Source organism: Oreochromis niloticus, linkage group LG2 (genome assembly GCF_001858045.2).
Source record: "Oreochromis niloticus isolate F11D_XX linkage group LG2, O_niloticus_UMD_NMBU, whole genome shotgun sequence".
Classification (NCBI taxonomy): Eukaryota; Metazoa; Chordata; class Actinopteri; order Cichliformes; family Cichlidae; genus Oreochromis; species Oreochromis niloticus.
This window is the reverse complement of record NC_031966.2, coordinates 21,055,955-21,075,777: the sequence shown is the minus strand read 5'-3', so window position 1 is coordinate 21,075,777 and position 19,823 is coordinate 21,055,955. Positions and strand designations below refer to the sequence as shown.

At 40.7% G+C, this 19,823-nt stretch overlaps 1 protein-coding gene across 1 annotated transcript; it reads right to left on the bottom strand.

The window, feature by feature from the left end:
• Nucleotides 1–3,925: 3,925 nt before the first annotated feature.
• Nucleotides 3,926–18,033, bottom strand: ehd1a (EH-domain containing 1a). The gene is made up of 6 exons (XM_003444726.5): nt 17,245–18,033; nt 12,708–12,805; nt 7,850–8,091; nt 6,965–7,135; nt 5,469–5,633; nt 3,926–5,101 (listed from the first exon to the last, which is right to left on the bottom strand). Exons 1-6 carry the CDS (start codon nt 17,631–17,633, stop codon nt 4,571–4,573), a joined length of 1,596 nt encoding a protein of 531 aa, XP_003444774.1. The 5' UTR covers nt 17,634–18,033; the 3' UTR covers nt 3,926–4,570.
• Nucleotides 18,034–19,823: the final 1,790 nt, after the last annotated feature.

Here is a 19,823-nt window from a genome sequence, read left to right as displayed (position 1 = left end):
CCTGTGATATTTCCTACACAGATTATAATAAAAAAAAATATTTTAAATAAGGAGAAATCATCTGGAAGAACATGATTTATTGAGATAGAGAAATTAATGCATTTGGCAGTTAGACTCCGATGACCCATCATGGCAGAACAATCCCAGTGGTGATCAGATATAGAACAGGAGTCTAGGTGCTGGTGAAGATTAAGACTGAGGCTTGGATGAAGCGCTCACTGAATTGTCTGCTAGGTGGAGATGGGTTACACGAATGAGTCTGAAAGGGAGAATGACAGAGAACACAGATTTAAACAATGCAAAGTGGATACTGATTGGCTCTAAGAAGGCGAGCAAGAAGATAATTGGACTAGAGTAATGATGACAGTATTGAGATTGACTGTATTGGAAAGCAAAGCAGCCTAAAACCCAGGAAGGCAGGCAAATGAGTGATTGCAGATCTTCCTTTCTGAACTCATGCATAAGCTTTGTAACATTTTTAAGGTGCTGAGTAAGATGGGAGGCTTATAGTTGAAATTACAGATCTGGTTCATTTTGATAGCGAGAAAGACAAGTGAAGATTTCATTCTTTTACCTTTAGAAATTTTTCGGATATCTTTGTTTAAAGATTGAATTCAGTGTGCAGAAAAAAAGTAGGCATGTTTTTCAAAACGATACATCTTAAAAAGTGTTCGATATATGAGGTTTATTCCACAGGTCATTAAGAATCTTCAAACTACACTAATGCTGACTTGACTTATATAAGATGAGTATTTAATAGCTGCACATCTTAAAGTTTGTACTCACACATAGGCTACAGGTGCTTCATTCCAAGTGGCGCTCCACATGACTGTGTTACATAGGCCTGACCCAGTCAGCTCACTGCTGGGGTCAGCATGTCAGAGGGTTGACGTGGAGTGAAAGAGAGAGTCAGGGGCATGGCTGGAATACAGATGAAAAACAAAGAAGCAGTAGCAGAAAACAGTGGAAGGCAAGGAAGGAAGAGGCGAAAAGGGTGACGTCCTGACAGAGGAAGGCAGGAAGAAGGAAACAATGTAAAGGAGAGATATACAGTGTGGAAGGGTGGCTATCCAAACACACAGTGTACAGAGGCACAGGGATGCAGAGCCAAACTGCTTCCCTCTTCACACCAGCGTGGGCATTCCAGCAGCTTTCTGTCAGTAAATTATCATACCTGCACAGGAGGAACTCTGGAGCTGCTGCCAGCTGGAAATGATCTGCTTGAGCCGGGGAGGATCCCGACTTTTCAAGGGGAAGTAAATGTTTTTGGCTCCATTTTATTTAAAATTAAAAGAACACCAGAAGCAAAGGAGCTTCAGTAAATTCCAATATTTTCATAGTAACTGGAATCTGTTCTCTTTCTAAATTGCATTTCTTTTCTATTTTAAAGTGTGTGAATGTGTGTGTGAATGGGTGGATGACTGGTTGTGTAAAGCGCTTTGGGGGGTCCTTAGGGACTAGAAAAGCGCTATACAAATACAGGCCATTTACCATTTTAAAGGTGGCCACGAATTATGCTTGATGTTAAATTTTAGGAATCTCTTGGTATCTCTGATTGGCAGTATAATCCAGTCACGTTTCTTAACTAATTATTTCTTTCCGATTTTATAAATTATAATTTTTTCCTCTCTTTGCATCCATTTAATGACTAGGCTCTTTATCCTGGTATAATTGGGTTAGTGATGCAGTGGCTGAAATTCAGGGTCAGTGGTTTTTACAACAGTTGTCGGCTTGTTTTTGTTGCCTATTCAACATTTTTGGGGCAGAGAACAAAAAGAAATCCATCTTAAGAGAGTTTTTACCTCTTTTGTTTTTTCTTTAATGGGAGACAACGAACAAGCAACCACTTTTGGTTAAATCCATTTTGTTTGCAGACACAGTGACACAACCAACAGTACAAATATCAGGTAATAAAGTTGTGCACCCTTAAAATTTGCAGCTTATGTCCATAAGTAGGTGGACAAAAAGAACCCATGGACATCGCCAGATGCTGTCTTCATGGTTAAGATGCTGTGTCAGGCCTTTCCTGCTTTGTTTTGTTTTGAATAGCTGAAAAGCACGCTCTGTTGACCTGAGAACAGGCGACTCACTGGGCCACTGAAAAACATCTGATCAGTTTTGCAGCATTTGGCTGAATCTGAGCCAAATGCCTGCACACTTTACAGTTGATCCTTTTACTTCTATCAGCAGTCACATTAATAAACAACATGACCTGGTTCCACTGAGCGCCCATGTCATAACACTGCCTCCATCATGTTTGACAGATGGCATGGTATGCTTTAGATCACAAGCCTTTTCTCTTCCCACTGTTCTGGACCAAGTTTATCTCTTATCTGTTCATTTACCTTGTTGTAAAATCCTTGACAATGATATTCCTACCTCATAATGAGTGTTTTTGAATGCAATCATGCACTTTAATTGTCTTTTGTGGTCTTTTGGTGGTGCTGAGCAGCCCGGTGCTGTCACACCTTTTACACATGTACTAGATTAAAGTTAGTGTTCTCTCCCTGATTGGTTTATTTGGGTTTTCAGCTTAATGATGGTGTACCTTATTTACATTTTTAGTAGCTGTTCACTGTTTAGTTCCAGTGAACAGCTACTAAATCCAAGATCAACACTTGGAATCAAATCCAGGTCTTTAATCTGGTTAATTTGAAAGGACAAAAACTGCTCAATCTGAACCTGGGCGCCGTGTATAAAAATGTCCTTAATGGTTAATGCATTTCTGAATTAAAGCTAAAAGCCTTTTTATGGGCCTAACTGTGTGACTTAAGTTAAAGGTGTAACAATGCAAAAAGCAATACATTTTTACCATTCAATATAGTAAACCATTCACATCAAGTATCAATAAGTAAACAACCTAGAGATGGGATGGTTATAATTATTCGGGGCACTAAAAATATCAAGAATGCAGATAAGAAAGAGAATTAAGACAGAGCAGACCTGTTTATGTAGTTATTAGGAGCTGCACAATGTTTACTGTCATCATCAGGCATGTGCTGGAAGGGCGTGGGAAAGTAGAATTGCTTACAACTGGTCGAAACACAGCACCTGTAATAACTCAGGAAGACACAAGAGAGCGCCTCTGGACTCTGTATCAGAGGAGAACTATCATGTATCTTATGCTGGCTGACAACTTACTGAGTCACTGTGCAGCGTTTCAGAGTAATTTTAAGATAAGATGGAAACACACCACCATGAGTGTAATGGCGTGTTTTAGGAGGTAAACTGATTCTCTCAACTGATATTCAGTTACATAAAATGATCAGATGAGACCGATGAATCTGCCATTTGGAAAATATGCAAACAAACATGATGAGACGTGCAGTGTATGAGGATGTGTTTGTGCATTTCTTGGAATTGCATAAGTCATCTTTTTGCATTTCCCTTTACAAACACGGAGAAAACAGCCGATACATACAGGCCTGACAAGTATGATTTTATACTTCAGTTGCTTGTTTTGACATCTGACATCTACATTAGGCCTGCTCAGGTTATATAATCGTGCAGATTTATAAGGCGAATAAAAGTGTATTTTATTTCCAGGCTCACTAAAGAGGGTTTCCTGTCTTTCTGTTTACAATTTGTGCTCGTCTCTGAGCCCAGACTGAGTTTTTGTAAATCGTCCCCACGTGTCGTGTACGAGCTCCAGGGAACGTAAGCATGTCTGCCTTCGCCACAGTTTTCAATTTGCCCTTGAAAACATGCAGGCAGAAGCCACTTTCATGGCTAAACTACCTTATATGTCCTCCCGAGCCCCCTGCTTTGACTCTGTCTAGCCTACAGAGGGCAGAAGAGCACACTGAACCAATTTAAATTAATACATTAAAAATTCTCTGGATGACCTTTGGATGACCCCTGGGTGACACAGTCCTTGACATAACCTTTGGTAACAAAAAACTACTACAAATTTAAAGCACCAAACTATGAATCAGTTAAGATTTATTTAGCATATTTATTTTAAATGCGTTTCCCCATTTTATTAAGTAGCTTTCTTCTGACAAACCACTGTTAAATGTGACAGCAATATTAAATACAAATCCACTTAACCTTTTGAATGGTACAAGCATTCCTTTTTATTTATCTGGCAAAATAATAAAAAAGGAAGCTTCTGGAAAGAGTCAAAGTTAACAGTGAGGAAATACAAAAATAGAGATAAAGCACATCTAACAGCTGTTTTGATTAATTTCCTTTCTCTTTCCCAATTGGAAAAAAAACCTAGATTTCTTTGGATCAACATAACTATATGAAGTGTATATTTGTAAGACATCTTTTACACAGGATGCATAAATCCATGTTCCGCCTCATCGTGTGACCTCCAGCTATCCATCAGCTCAGTAATTGTCCTTCTATCAGTCTGCAAATCAAACCCCTTTCCCACCATTTATTTCACACACACTAAACATTATCCCCAGATTCACAAAGATGGCCCTGCCCTCCCTCCCACCCAACCCCCAGATACCCTCCAGTCTCTCTCTGGTGAAAAATACCCCAGGTGCTGCTGTTCTTTCTTGAAGTTAGACACTGCCTGGAGAGCCCTGTGCTGACATCAATGATCTGCAGGGTGCATCTAGGCCTCCACCGTCCCACGCTTGGACGGGGGCACCAGGTGTTCTGGCAGCGTGGGAGGCAGCTCGTGGCCCTCCAGCTTTACCTTGATCAGGTGGTTGGCCAGGGCAAACTCCTCGTCGTCGAGGAAGCCATCTTTATCCACATCTGCCAGCTTCCAGATCTTTCCCAGGACTGTGTTGGGCAGCTTGGACTTTACCAACTCCTTCTTGGCGGCAGCGCCGGACACTTTGCCGTTGATGGGAGAGAGGGTGTAAAAGATCTCATCGTACGTGGGCTTGTCGCGACCCACCACCCACTCCAGCTCGTCAATGCCTTCGCTGGCACCCTCACCGTAACCGTGGCCAAAGGGACCACTCATGGTTCCCTCAAAAGCTCCACCCTTGACGGTCTGGCTGGGCATGGTGGCCTCTTCCTGGCGGACCATTGCCATGAGACGTGCGATGTCATTGGCGAGCATGTCCTCCACCGCCTCAAGCAGTTTGGGTTTGAGTGAGGCAAACTTGGTGAAGTCCTGACCGTTTAGCAGCTCCTGAGGGAATGAAGGTGGTTGAGAGAAAACAGGAATTGGTGATAGAAATAGATCAGTCTTCAATGGCTACCAATGGGAGTAACATACAAGAAGCAGGATTTCCTGACAAACCAGGAAAAATAAATCTCATCTCCGTCCTGGCCTATCCTGGAGGGCAAGAGCAGGAAAGAAGGGCAAAGATGTGAAGAGTAAAGGTTGGAAGGTCATTCTACTCTGAACAGCCTGTTTCTAACACTTTATATAACACTCCAAAAATAGAGTTGTGTTTTCATCAGATCTGTAACTCAAGATAGCACTTCAGTTTTGTCAGGGAAGTGCTTCAGTTCTTTCTAGATTTAGACTTTTTTTTTCCCTTTTTAAATCTTACCTGCATTTTGTCGAGTTTGGGGAAGTCTCCGGGTGAGATCTGGTGCTCCTTTTCTATCTTGTGGTAGATTTCCCCCAGGTTGGCAATCAACTCCTTCTTTTTGGTGTCCTTTCCAAAGACACTCGGCATCTCCTTTTTCAGAGAGCTGATAATGTAAGCTTGCACCTGAATGCATAACAGAAAAAACAGAAATTCTTAGCACTTACTGGACTTCCGCATTAAACATTTCGGAGTTACAACATCTGAATTTTGGACTTTTCAATCAGGCAGAAGCGCAAATGAAGGGAACTAGATTTAAAATGGATGTCTGCAGTGTATTTTTAAATTTCAGATATATACATATTGACTAAAAGCAGAAATAAATTAACCCTGTGCTATAATTTGTATTAGTCGTTTTAAAACTGACATATGTTCAAACATATCACTGGGCTGACATCTGCTTGTGGTGACTTTAGACACGAAACACTAAGTTGCATAAAACAGGGTGGTGATTGTTTGTTTTTTGGTTTCATCCTATTAGTGACATAAGACAGGGGCTTAAAAAATAGAGTGTGAAAATATGACCACATAAATTAAACTCTAAAAAGATCTTCATGGTCAGTGTAGCAGCCGAGTCTAAGAATGAGTCTAAGAATCTGTGACAGAAATATCTATTTTATAAAAAAAAAATAAAAAAAAATCAACTTTTTTTTTTTAAACTTTTTGGTTTCTTCAAAAATATACAATTCAATGAAAAAGGCCATCAAAAAGTAAGAAGATAGGACGGGTCTAAGGAACGTGTAACAACACAGCAACACATACCACATCGAGACAGAACACAGTGACGCGCATTTCCAGGGTAAATAAATGCATATAAAATTGTTTTCTGACATCGCAGGCTTTCTTGCAAAAGTGGTCAGTGCTGTTTTGTTTTATTTATTTATGTTTTATTTACCGTATGTATTTTTAAATTTACCATTTATGAAAATATGACTTCAAAAAAAGTATACTGGTACTATCAAGGGTTTGTGGGGGTTTTTAGCAGTTTATGATGTGAATGCTACAAAGCTTAGTTTATACTATTACAGTGTTATTTGTCACCTGTGCCCCAGATGTAATGTCACCACTCACATGTGGTGAGCTTGGTTATTTCATGCAGACGCACACCTAACTCTGGTTATGTGCACTGAGCTCACTATGTACAAAGAGCTGCAGACTGAACTCTAAGCTTGTCTATAAACACTCCTATGATCCATCGGTGAGTAAACACTGGATTATCACACACCACAGAACTAGTGTTCGTGTATAGCACTGAATTTTTTAATGTATTTCTCCTTTATAACCAATCCTATCACTACTTCAAAGGTGAACCTGTGCTGTTTCTCCAAGTATCAATGCCTATCCTTTAAAGGAAAATACAGAATAGGTGTTACTCAAGCACCAGTATAAAAGACTGTGGTGCTTTGTGCAATGATTATTGCATCGGGCCAAAGGGTTTAATTTTTCTTAATACTGACCTTGGCGAGACGTGCTCGCTTGATGAGGTCATTAAGTTTGCGTAGAGCTGCGTTGCGTGGCAGCGACTGAATATCCACGAAAAGGTCCTGCTCCTCCGCCTCAAACAACTTCCTGTTGTCCGGGACCAACAAGGGCTGGGCCCAGAATGACCCAATGTACACACGCACCACCTAGAATAAAGGTTTTCCAAGTTAATATCCATTCATCTCCACCAGGTTACACTTTACAGCTCACACCCACAGCAGGAAATTCTCTCACAGGCCACATATGTGACATTGCTCTCATGGTTTTATAAACAGAAGTAAAACATTTATATACTCCAACACAATAGAAACAAGAAAAGATTGTAAGACTGAGTTAATCAAGAGTACATTTTTAAAAATGTGACTGACTTGTAGTGTTAATCCTTCAAACAGGATATGAACTACAGATCAAAGTCAATGAGTAATTATCTGCATGCTCCAAAGGTTTCCCTGGGATCACTTTATGAATATGGCTCTGGATCAAACATTAACTCGGTAGTCAGGTGGAAAAATCACAAGTGCTTATGTCACGTGATATCAGCTAGGACATGGGATTTGACATGGATGGTATTTTATCCGTGTTTCACTTTCATTAAGGAGTTTTTTTTCTTAAGTTCCTTGGTAAAGTGAGAACTTGATAACGTTGGAAAAGCTATCCAACCTTCACCCGGAGCTTGGCTTTCACTCTGAAACCGTAACATCCTTTGTTTGCTCCACGTGTCTAACACTTGATTACTACCAACTAAAAAGCGAAATAATTCTCGCAGCGTTACAAATCTTCAGTCAAAAACAGAATTGTAAAAAACAACAACAACAAAAAAAGCAAAAACAACAAAAGGGCTTTTTTTTCCTCCTTCCCACCTCAGGTGTGTTGATGATTTTACCCAAAGACCACATCAGCGCTCCATAGACCCTCATCAGCTGCTGGGTGCTGATCTGGTCTGCCTTGTTGAGCACCACGCGCATTTTGTCCTCGTGGTTCTTGAGAGCGCGGATCACCTCGGAGAACTCATCAGAGATATCCAGCTTGTGGGCATCAAACAGGAGGATGATGCGATCCACGCGTTCAGCAAACCACTCGAGCACAGCGGCAAAGTCGTACCCTGGAGAGAGTAAAGAAAAGCTTTTTAAACATCTTTAAATATATTAAATGTCTCATTACTGGGGTTCTTAACTGGACTGTTTCCCCAGCTCTAAACTTTTTCTCTACAATAAGGTCCGAACAACAATAATATTTGTTGGTGTGTATGCTGCTTGAAATCAAGTTTCCCAAACAGATGATCCATTACTATTAAAACAAAAGACAGAACATGTTAAATTCATCCATAATACAAATTATTATAGTGTCATGCTGTTAGCATATGGGGAGTGATAATGAACTGTCATGGCTAGATAAGCTCACAGTGACACAAATAACAGGCTACATTGTCCTGGGTATCAGTGTGGACTATTATGGTGCACAATGGTGTGGCAGCCATCTGACCTGAAAGAAACTCCAATAACTTCAATAACTGGACTCTACTTTGACTATATGTGTAATAAATATGTGTAATGTTTAGATAAAGGATTTCAAGAGGCAGGTCTCTTTCCTCTGATTACTGATTAACTGGCTTTACTGAGACAGAGAGAGAGTGGTATAAAGGTAAGTTTAAACCACAGTCCCTTTGGATAACCTGAAGCATGACATGTTTTTTCCTGGCCTGCAGCAGGCCGTGGGAGGTTGACAATGCAAAGCCTGTTACTTTTTCTGACATAACCTAGTACTTCTGACCCTTTAAAAACAAAGAATTGAACCATCAATGTAACAAAAAACATTTTTAAAATTGTGTTGCAACATTGGAGGGTGGGTGACTCCTGTGGAGCTGGCGAAAAACTTTTTTTTTGTTGGGGGTGGGTGGGAGGTTTAAGCCTCAGGAATAAAATGACCTCTGGACAGAGCAGACTCTGCAACGTGCCTTAGAGAAACCAAGCAACGAAAGATCAACAGAAAGCCACATACTTGATATAAGGTGTTAAACTGAAAATGCTATACACTGTAACATCTTAAAAAAAGTGACTAGCTTGACCATAATGTGCACTACACACATTTCTATAACCGCCTGAGCACAGAAACTTACTGTACCATTCACTTCCTTTAGTTATTTGAGAAACTCAGGGCTGAGTCAGATTGCATAAATTGGCTTTTTTCCCCCCTGAGTTTTCCTTTGCTTCAAGGACCTGAGGACGTAGGAGCGAAGCGAGTAGTGGTTTTCATTAGTGTGTGCATTCTTTTCTGAGCCGTTGAGGCAGTCGCTCTAAAAGCTCATCGCGCCAGCTGCACAATTGACGGCAGATCTGCAGCTCATGCATTCCAACATGGCTGGCTTTTGTCCCTGTCCAAATACATGTATACAAAAGAGCAACGGAGAGATACGGTCGAAAGAGCGACTGTGATAGAGACATGAAGAGGGAGACATGGAGATAAAAAGAGAATAAAGAGGGAACACAGAGAGAGTAAAAGTGAAAGTAAAATGGCAACGTCCGGATGAATATAGCAGATGGATACTGGAAAATTAGTTCATGCTTGTAACATGTGAAAGTAAAGGGGCATAAAGGGGGAATGCTTTCAGTTAAGGATCCCAGTGGGAGCCAGCTGAGGATATTTGTTCATTCCATCTTAAGTCTGTTTTTAAACGCACATGTCAGGGAATCGGAGAGGCAGCTGCTCAAGACCGACTTAGTTAGAACACATAGCATTAACAAGTGCTGTGTCTGTACTATTCGCACAGACATGCAGGGATAGAGCCATGCGCTCATGACTTCATGGCTTCAAAATCATGTGCCTCTTAGACAGAGAGCAGATGATTGGAAAAAAACCCCAAGCATATTTTCATTCAGAATTCTGGGAAAGTCGAAGGACTAGTTTGGAATTCGGGAAACAGAATTCCATATCACAGCACAGCAGCTATAAAACAACAGATAGGACTTAGCATAAAGTTGTGCGATATGCCAAGGTCTGTTAAACAAAAGGCCAACAGAAACAACCAGCTTTAAACATCTGTTTGCTGCACATTTACTTCACAGCAAGGAAGTATATTTCCAGAAAGTGACATCCTCTTCTTCAGAATAATCCTTAAGTGTTATTTTTTTTATCTCTTAATAGGGGCAGGCTCAGCCTTTTAAAAAAAAAAAAAAAAAAAAAAATGTATTTACAATCTGCTTATGTGGACCTATTATGCTCACTTCCAGCTCCAGATGTTTATTCTTAGACTCTAGTAGACTTTTGCACGAGTCACAGTTTAGTTCAGTTCATTTATGCAGGTCATTGGTGCAAGCCCTCAGTTCATCCATTGCCTGAAACAAACTGTTTTTACTCTCTCTCTTTAAGACATCCCTCTTCCGATTGGCTGCCTTGCAAAGGTTTGAACAGCAGGTGGGTGGGGATCTTATGGTCACAGAAGGAGACTGGTGTCTGAGGTAACCACATTAGGAACATCCCCTCTCTATGGCAATATAAAGAGCCAAGAGCAGAAAAAAAAAAAAAAAAAACACTGCCTGAGATTTTGGCATACAGGGATTACTTTTCATTGTATATTCTTGTATAATGACAATAAAAAAAGCTTATCTTACTTGCACTTCTTGCTGACTGTTTCAGTCCTTTGCTATGTTTAACAGGAGCTCTCACCAATGTAAGAGCACATACATGACAGAAAAAATGGGCAACAAGTCCCCTCTAATTTTGCTAAATAGGATTAAAATATCATTGTCAATTCATCAGCACTGATTGTCGGAAAACACACCCCCTAGTTCCAGTTTTACTATAGCTTTTGCCACTTCATAGTTTACTAAGGAACAAGCACTGAACCACACATGCTGACCTAATCAAAAATAAACAGTCCAAGTGTTATGCAATAAAAAAGCACCATATACATATAAATCGATTTCACGGTTCCTGATTTTTTTCCTGAAAACTTTTGTAATTTCAAAGTTCTGTCAACAGCCTGCACATTTGAAATTGTGCAATGCGGATCTACGCTACAAACTAGAGACGTTTCACACACACACACACACACACACACACACACACACACACACACGATTAGCAATCTGTGGAAACCTGAAATAATGTCATAGCTTCCTGTAGGCCTGGTACAAAACAAATCTGCCATTATTCTGGGTGAGGCGAACATAACCATCAAAGTTGAGCAGCACAATCCAATCAGTTGTGTTTATATATGACACAGTACAGTATGTCTGCAGTACCGTATTGTATTCATGTTTATACAGAAACAGAGGAGAGGATAATGTCTGTAAGACAGTGTGTATGCAGAGGACGGTCTCTTTGAGAGCAAGAATGTAGGAGTATGTGCTGTATGTATAAAGCTGTTTAAGGTATGAAACATCAGATTTAGCCTCCTCGTGTCTTTAGTCAGGGTCACTTTTCTGTGTGCCAAATCTCTTTATTCATACTCAGATGTGCACATTTTTCCCTTTACTACTTTCCGTTTCTAGGTCTACAGTTGCTTGTCTGGCCTTGTCAGTTTCTCTGGCCTTTCCCTTGGTGGGGGTGGGGGACTATAACTACAAGCTAATTACATAATCAGTTTTCTTTATTTAGCTTAATAGTCTTCTTTTTCTCCATTTCTTCATATAGTGCCTCACAGGAAACAACTGCGATAAAGAGCAGCCTGTGAAGAAGCTGCCGAACACAGGCGGTGGTGGATAAGGGGAGGGCAGTCTTGGGAAACTCTGCTATGTTTGCCATTTTACTCCACTTCCTGTCTCTGGGGTGTACAGAAAACTTGTGCTTATATATGTGCTTCCTCTCAAACACACAGAGCAGGTGGGGGGGAAAAAAGAAGAAGCTATGTTTTTGTTTGTAAGATCATCAAAAGTTACAAGAAAAGTGTGTATGTGGCAATTCTGAAATGACCCTGCAGGTCAAAGCATTGCTGAAGCATGCAGATAAAAATATAAATTGATTCATTTCCACAGAGTACAGGGAAATGATCCAGATATGTAGTGATAAATAGTAGATAGGAAACAGAAAGGGTAAATCAAGTTTAAAAAGTAGTAATAAAGCAAATAAAAATAGGAAGAATGGTAATGCAGGAGGCACATTTTCATACCTTTTTAGGTCTGATTAGAAAACAAGAAGGATTTAAATGCCATCTAGTACAATTATTCCCTACTATATCTTTTTATTCCTGGAGCTTTGCTTAAAATAGTCCTTATTTATATTATGCCAGGCCTTGGTCTTGGGCCTCAGCTCTGTTTTAGCTCCTCTCCCTTTCAGACAATTTCTCATTGGTCACCCCAACTTTGCAAACAAGAAAGAGCTACAGAGAATGAAAAGTGCTATGTGGCCTCTTGGCACTGTCACGCTGTTGAGGTCTCCATCAGATTTATATAACCTGTTTGGTTAGGCATTGACCTAGAGGTGTTAAAGGAGCTAAATACAGGTTTGACAGCACAGTGAGCCAAACTGCTGCAGTAAATCTGCAGTGCATTTGCTAAACAGAGAGAGGCTTGGGGAAAGGAGGGTATGTTTGTTGTTTCAACATTTCTTTTTCAGAAGTGAAGTTGTCACTTCCTGTGGTTTTATGTTTGCATACATGCAATCCTTTCTGACTGTGCTTGTTTCTGGGTTCTGAGCAGTGGGTGTGGTATGGTAGAGTTTTAAGAACATGAAACAAGGTGTATGTGAAAGGTGGGAAAACTGGATGTATGTGAGGCAGACCTCTGCTTATCCTCTGCTTCTCCCCTGACAGGATTCCAGGAGTATCAATGATGCTGATGCTCTCCAGGACGGGGTTAGGCATCTGGGCACACATGAACCTGCCAAGGAGGTAGAGAGGGGGAGGAGGGGGTGAGAGACACAGAAGCACAGAGAGAGGGGAGAAAAAGAAAGTGAAAGAGAGCATTATTAAAGAGAGGGAGAGATTGGATCAAGAATAACAGGCACAGGGGTGTAAAAGGAGAGAGGGATACAAAACTGGTTAGGTGAGACTGCTTACATAGAACTCCTATGAACAGACATTAATCTTGAACTTTGTAGCAACAACCTCAAGCATAAGATAATGTTCTTTCTTGTTGGAAGAGACCTGAAGCTAATATAAAATAGGAGTTGGTTAACAGGACAAAGCTGGGGTTCAGAGGACAGCTACAATCTTATTTTACAAATCCTCGATGTCTTAAGGTAAACTAAAAATTTACATTTCTGAAACAGTTATTCTACATCTGCCCTTCCAATGTTCAACTAATCATTTGGTTTATAAACTGTGATTATTGTAAAAGACTGCTACCAACTGCTGCTTTTAACACACTTGATTCAATATTTTTAAGATGAAATGAATGGACGTGTGACATTTTTTGCTTGAAAACTTGCTTATTATCAATAATGGCTTATCAAAGCAGTAATTTCTTTTTGTCGTTCAACAAGCTGATTAGTTTGGCTCTAGTTTGGATGTTTTGCCCTCAACAACAGTGAGGCAACATAATTATACAGTCAGATCCTCCAAACAGCGTGACAGGCATGCTTTTAGGTCAGCACTGATGTAAGAATATTTAATAAGGGAAACATATGAACAATACATGATAAGCCATAAATTATATGCCTTAGTCATTCCCAGTGCAACATAATTCACTTCACAATACTCTCATCAAGCTGGGACACTGGGGTTTAAATTTCAAAGCGAGTGTGAGCCCTTAAACAGAAATGAAGCCAAGAAATACAAACACAGACAGATAAAAGCATGAAAGTAGATGACTGCTTTTGCATACATCCCCATTGTCCCACTCAGGACAAAGAAGGGGATTGTTAAGACACCACACACTCAGGAGTACTACTTCTCACACTCTGCTGCCCTTTCAGTCAAACTGAACTGATACTCACAACATGAGCTCAGAAGCAGCAGGTCATAAGACTGGGGGGGGGGGGGGGGGGGGGGGGGGAATCGTGCTTTTACATTCCTACTGTGACCGCACTGAGAGCGGCGCACGCACACACACACACACGAGAAAACCCTAACAAATCGGGGAAAGGAAAAATCCACAAAGAGCAACTCAAAGAAATATAAGAATAGGGCTTCCTGCATAGAGGCCCTGTGTATTAATGTTACAATAATAAACTACAAAAAGATAACAAACGTGCAGGTTTTTCACTCTCTCGCTCTTAAAGCTGATGGCACATGATTCCCAATAGGAATTTTGGCTGAGCTTTTCCATTTCAGCCATCTATCCAAACATTTTTCCACATAGAGCTAGCAGAAAAAAAAAAAATGTTCCAATGAACTTGAGCTGGAATTCTTTGAAACGGAGGGCCCAAGGGGACGAGGGGGGACTGTGCATGAGCATATCAGAGATCCTTCAGTTTTTCACTATATCTTCACAAAGTGGGAAACGCACCACGGTGTAAAAGACATCAAGCCTATGCTGTGATTGCAAATCTGGCTCCAGCTAATGACCTCCTGACCTATGACCTTCCCTCACATCGTAACCTCAACTTCCCTGAGAGAAGAGGAAACGGGGTGTCCATCACTACTGCTGGAGATGTGAACAGCAAGGTTATAACTGTGTGACTTTTCCTTCTTCCTGTGAAGTCTTGCCTCATGTTGGTGAATAAATCATTTTACTACACACATCTACACAGGTCTTCATGCTAACCTCTGTATAAGAGTGTACATGTGTCAGCCGCTATCAGAACAAAGTGCAGAGTCAGCACCCTGGCCTTGAGGAGTACAGGACGGAGCAGGATAATGTGGGCCAGGGTGGGCCAGTGCGGAACTTGAGCTCTGCTGACTCTGATTTTACTGACTAAACATTTACAGAAAGCACTGACATACACTGAGGGCCTCTGACTGCAGTTGAATTTAGCATAAAAGGGAAGAAGAGCTAAAACATTTGCATGCTCATCTAGGTGTAAAAGAAACTGGGTTACTTTTGTGGAAACACTCAGAACAGTATCACTGCACAATCAAAGGTCAACCACAATTCAATAAAAAGAAAAAGAAAAAATTTTTAAACCACGAAAATTGGGAAGCTACCTACTATTTTGGGCTTACAAAACCCAAGCGAAAGCTCTGCATTTGACGATCACATGACTGATTTCTGTTTACTCACTTCATAAATAACTGCTTATACCGAGAGCCTGGTATTTAAAGCCTAATCTGCAGTTTGAATGACTATAGTTAAGAGCTATTAAGAGAAGCTGCCCCGACAGTCTCATTCAGTCTAAGTCTTTGGGTCAATGTGACCCTTGATATTACCTACCTAGCTGAAGACCAGGCTAAACTCTTTGACTTCCTGAGAGGAAAATGGAAAACTGGCCTCAGAAGTATGGTTCAGAAGTCAGCCTGGTTCTAAATGTTTATCTACATCCAGTTCTTCGTGGAATATTTGAATCAATTTATCAACTTGCAGGCCACTTCTTGGCTAAATGCCACGTGAGCTGTTTAAACAGTTCATACACCTGCTATTGTCTTACCCACATATCCTGTTGTGTGTGATCACATGAGCTCTAAACCAGCATATGCCCACTCATGTCTGCGTATGCCTCTGAGACAGATGCACACTGAAGTGAAAGATCACCACAAGTCCCACAATACCGCAGGACTGTTTCCAGCAGTTTGGCAAATGATGCTACAATGGACAATAGCTTTTGTTCAAATCTTATCCGTCTTCCCTTCAAGTCAGTAATAAAGCCATAGAGGTGACCTATGAAGTCTTAGAGTCCCCTACTCTTACTTCACATTTTCAAGTTTGAGTGATGACACTTGGCAAAGGTTTGACACTCATGCGAGATAAACCAAACACTCTACATAAATAAAGGAAGGGCTGTCATGAGATAATGGGAAATTAGTCCAGCTAGGAAAGTGTCAAGTTGAGTGTTTGCGCTACCCTACACCCAGATAATACCCTGAAACTAATAACAGAACAAGTATTATAACTGTCCCAGAGTTTTTCAGTTGTGCATTATTTGTTAATCCCACTCAGGGTGCGACTCAGGCAGAGAAGGGAGGCATATCCACATCCTCTACAGGAAATGACATAATCAACAATCAGATGTTTGACATGTCAAATTCCCGCCCCCACTAAAAGCCCCCCAGCACCTAGGAGACTGGACTCAGATGTTTTAAGAAATGTCACACTGGCTCTGGCTCACTGCACATTGCTTGTGCAGTTTCACTTGCACTCTGAGCTGGGAGGAGCATGTACTCAATGAAACACTCAAAGATTTAAGCTGTCCTTGGCTCTCTCTGGGTTTGAAAGAATACCCTAGAATCAGTTATCTATGCCATTTATTTACTTTTACTCTGCTGTTTTTGATTATTTCTGCATTCTTGCCATAGTTAAATTGCATTAACTGGTAAAAGACCCACAAGGGGAATACTTCTGAGTCATCTGAGTGTTTGCTGGGGGACATTTTTGTTGGATTAGGACATGAGCTGAGTAACAAATATAAATGTGATTAATAATACTTTGGGAGTGGCTGTGGAGGTTTCCCCATAATCTCTTCATTATCTAGATCATGGACTAGAATTAACCAACTCCACATAAGCCAGCCTAGTAGTGCCAAAAAGTATGTTACATTAGTCAAAATTGATAACCACGCCTTTAATCCTTTGTGATAGGACTATATAAGGCCTGCTCACAGGTAGCGGATGAGGGAGTTGGTTTACCATACCAAAGGACATGAAAGTTATGGCTTCATGATCTGAGGACAGGACAAGGTCGGCATGCTGCCTAGCAATATAACCTTCAACTATTTCTAGGTTCAAGAGGCCACACTGGTGAGACAGGGAGAAAATGGTCAGCCAAGAGTGACTCTGCCAGGCGAAGAAGATCATTTGATTGGTAGCATAAGATACAAAGCGAAAGGGAAAGGCTAGTGGGAAAAGGTGTTGGAAAGCACCTTCCAACCCTTTGCTTTTTATACAAGCTACATCTGTCATCTATTGACACAAAACACCAGCAATTCTTTTAAGATGATGAAAGAGGTAAAACCCTCACAGTCTTGGCTCATTTTAAAAGATTGTGCAACAGCATAATGTGAGAATGTACCTTGAAACGAGTCATACATGTGAGAACATGTAGGAATGCCTTTAAAATCAGGGCTGCTGTGTTATTATGACAGTTTCTCAACACACAACAGCAGTCAGCCCCATTCATTTCATTCACAGAGTAATGAATAACCCTGGGAGGTGGAGGTAGGGGTGGGAGTCATATAATTTGTCATATTCTCTTTGATAGAATGGAGTCCCGTTCACTGGCTTTACCTGTTGAGAAATGCGTTGCCAAAGGCGTTGAGCTTGCGGAAGGGCTTCTTGGGATCGACAACCAGGGCATTACCCGGTATCACCCCCTCCTGTTCCCCGTGCATCACCGCGATGAAAGAGTCTGTTGTCGGCTCCGGGCCAATCCGCATACCGGGGAAGTCCTGTTCCATGAGGTGCCGGATAAACGTGGTCTTCCCGGTGGAGTACTGGCCGACCAGGAGAACCATGGGCTTGTTATCAAAGTCGGCATCTTCGAGGGCTGGGGAGTGGAAGTCGTGGAATCGATACGTGTCCTCTAGCGGGAACAGTTTGGTCCGGTAAAGCCGCCGCAGTCCCTCCGACACGTTCTGAAACAGCTCGGGATCCTTCTTCAAGTTTTTCCTGAACATGGTTGCTTCTTTTCGCCTACTTAACACGAGGGTTTCAGTCTCCCCTTTAATAAGTATCGAATTTAGAGGTGTGGGTGCTCACACCGCCGAGAGAGTAGCTGCCTGCTGGTAAAAAGCTACGGACTGGGCGAGGCTGAAGTTTTTGTCCCCACCCTCCTCTTTGCTAGCTAGCCACGCAACTGCGAAGTCAGTCATTCAAGGAGGACTCCTTTTTCACTGGACGTTATCTAACGTGGCACGACACGACACGACACGCCACCATAAACACTACGCTGCGGTCAGATAGATGCAGTCAATTGCTGCTTAAATGTCAGACAGCAAAACCGTTTATTGGCTTGCCAGCCGACTAGCCACCTGCTGACAGTTGGTGAACAGCCGAAGAGGACTTATACCGGAAACAGACTACCACTACAGTCTATATTTCACAATAAAAGCCTCTGTACTTCATAACCCATATGAAAACTTTGATGAAAGCATGTATTCATTCATTTGTTCATATATATGAACCTGTGAAGCTTCCAATAACATTGTGAATGTTTTATTTCACAATAAAAGCCTCTGCATGAAAAGTTCATACACATACAGTAGTGTGAAAACGCGCTTACCATCTTCCTGATTTCCATTTTTTTTGTATGTTTGTCATGGTTAAATGTTTCAGTTATTATTAATTAGGAAAAAATCCAAACAAAAACGTAAACAAATAAACAAAGAGAGTGTAGTGGCAGTTATTTCAATATATAGAAAAAGCATATCATATGAATGTGGAGGGAATGTCTACTAATTAATATTAGGGAAATGGGTATAAATAGTAGAATGTTCCGATGGATTAAGGACTTCTTAACAGACAGACAAATACAAGTAAGGGAGGGTTTAGCAGAAAATTGAACACCACAAAGGAGCATTGTGAGCAGACTATTTTTTTTAATGTTGCTAAATTATTTGTTTAAGGATGTAGAGGGTGGAATCGGGTTATCACTTTTTGCAGATGATGAGGCAATGTGGAGAACAGGAAGAAATTTAAAATTTATTATACAGAAGCTACGGGGAGCAGAAGTGGAAAAGTGATCGCATAACTGGGGGGTTTAAGTATTCGGTTGATAAGACTAAGATAATGTTTTTTACAAGGAAAAGAATTAGTAATGAAATGAAGCTCAGACTATATGGGTAAGAGTTAGAAAGGGTAAAACAATTTAAGTTTTGTGGGTTGTAGTGTGATGAAAGGATGACATGGGATGCACATATTCAAAAGATGGTGGATAAATGCAAAAAGGTGTTAAATATAATGAGGTGCTTAGTTAAAAGTGACAGGGGAACAGGCAGAACTTCCTTGAAAGCCATATAAGCTGAATTAATCAGGGCATAATAAGGCAGAAAATAAAGGAAAAGTGGCAAAAACAATGGGACATATGAAAACATAGAACAGGTTTTAGTGCATTGTGAAATATGAATCCCAAATCCCAAATCAAATAGCACAAATCTCAGAGATGAAAAAGTCCCATATTTCCAAAAAACACAAAAACCCCCCCACAGATTTTTTAAGATTCGAGTCATGTCTTCTCAAGAAACACTTTCACTTTGCAAGGGTGCAACAAAGTCATCTCCAAAGGCAACACAAACAGCGAGTCCCACATCCCCCTGCATACAGGCTGGAGAGCTAGTGTAACAGTCTAAAACATGGCTCTATCACAATTTGTTTTAAATATACAGTCCCCCTTCACAGCAACAGCCACAGCAGACAGATTTTACACAAAGAAAATGCCAAATACCCAATAATCCATACTAGGAGCATGCAATTAGCCAGAGAGAGAGAGTATGAAGAACTGCCTTTAAACAGGAGGCGACTCTGAGGCTTAGCAATGCTGGGTGAAATCCATATGCTTATAACTGCAGTGTCACCAGACAACCTCTCTATTCTCTAATATTGTTCTACTATGCTAAACATTTTCTTAGTGTCCCGATGCCACTATGAAAGTGTATTATGCTGAATGTGTTACTGTTATGCATGTATTCATTCATTTGTTCATATGTATGAACCAGTGAAGCTTCCAATAACATTCACTATGAATTAATATTCACTATATTGTGTTTATGTGCAGTGTTTGTACTGGAATTAGTGTTACTTATAATTTGAAATGACTACATCAAATTGCAAACAGTGAATTAGTTTTGGTTTGACTTTTCTTATTAATG

Bases quoted from the DNA above. Each gene is read 5' to 3' on its own strand.
- ehd1a (XM_003444726.5), bottom strand. From the start codon at position 17,633: ATGTTCAGGAAAAACTTGAAGAAGGATCCCGAGCTGTTTCAGAACGTG. The intron at 5,634-6,964 runs GTCAGTATTAAG...TTATGCATTCAG, and splicing joins AGCGAGCACGTCTCGCCAAG to GTGCAAGCTTACATTATCAG. The intron at 5,102-5,468 runs GTAAGATTTAAA...TCATTCCCTCAG, and splicing joins CCAAACTCGACAAAATGCAG to GAGCTGCTAAACGGTCAGGA.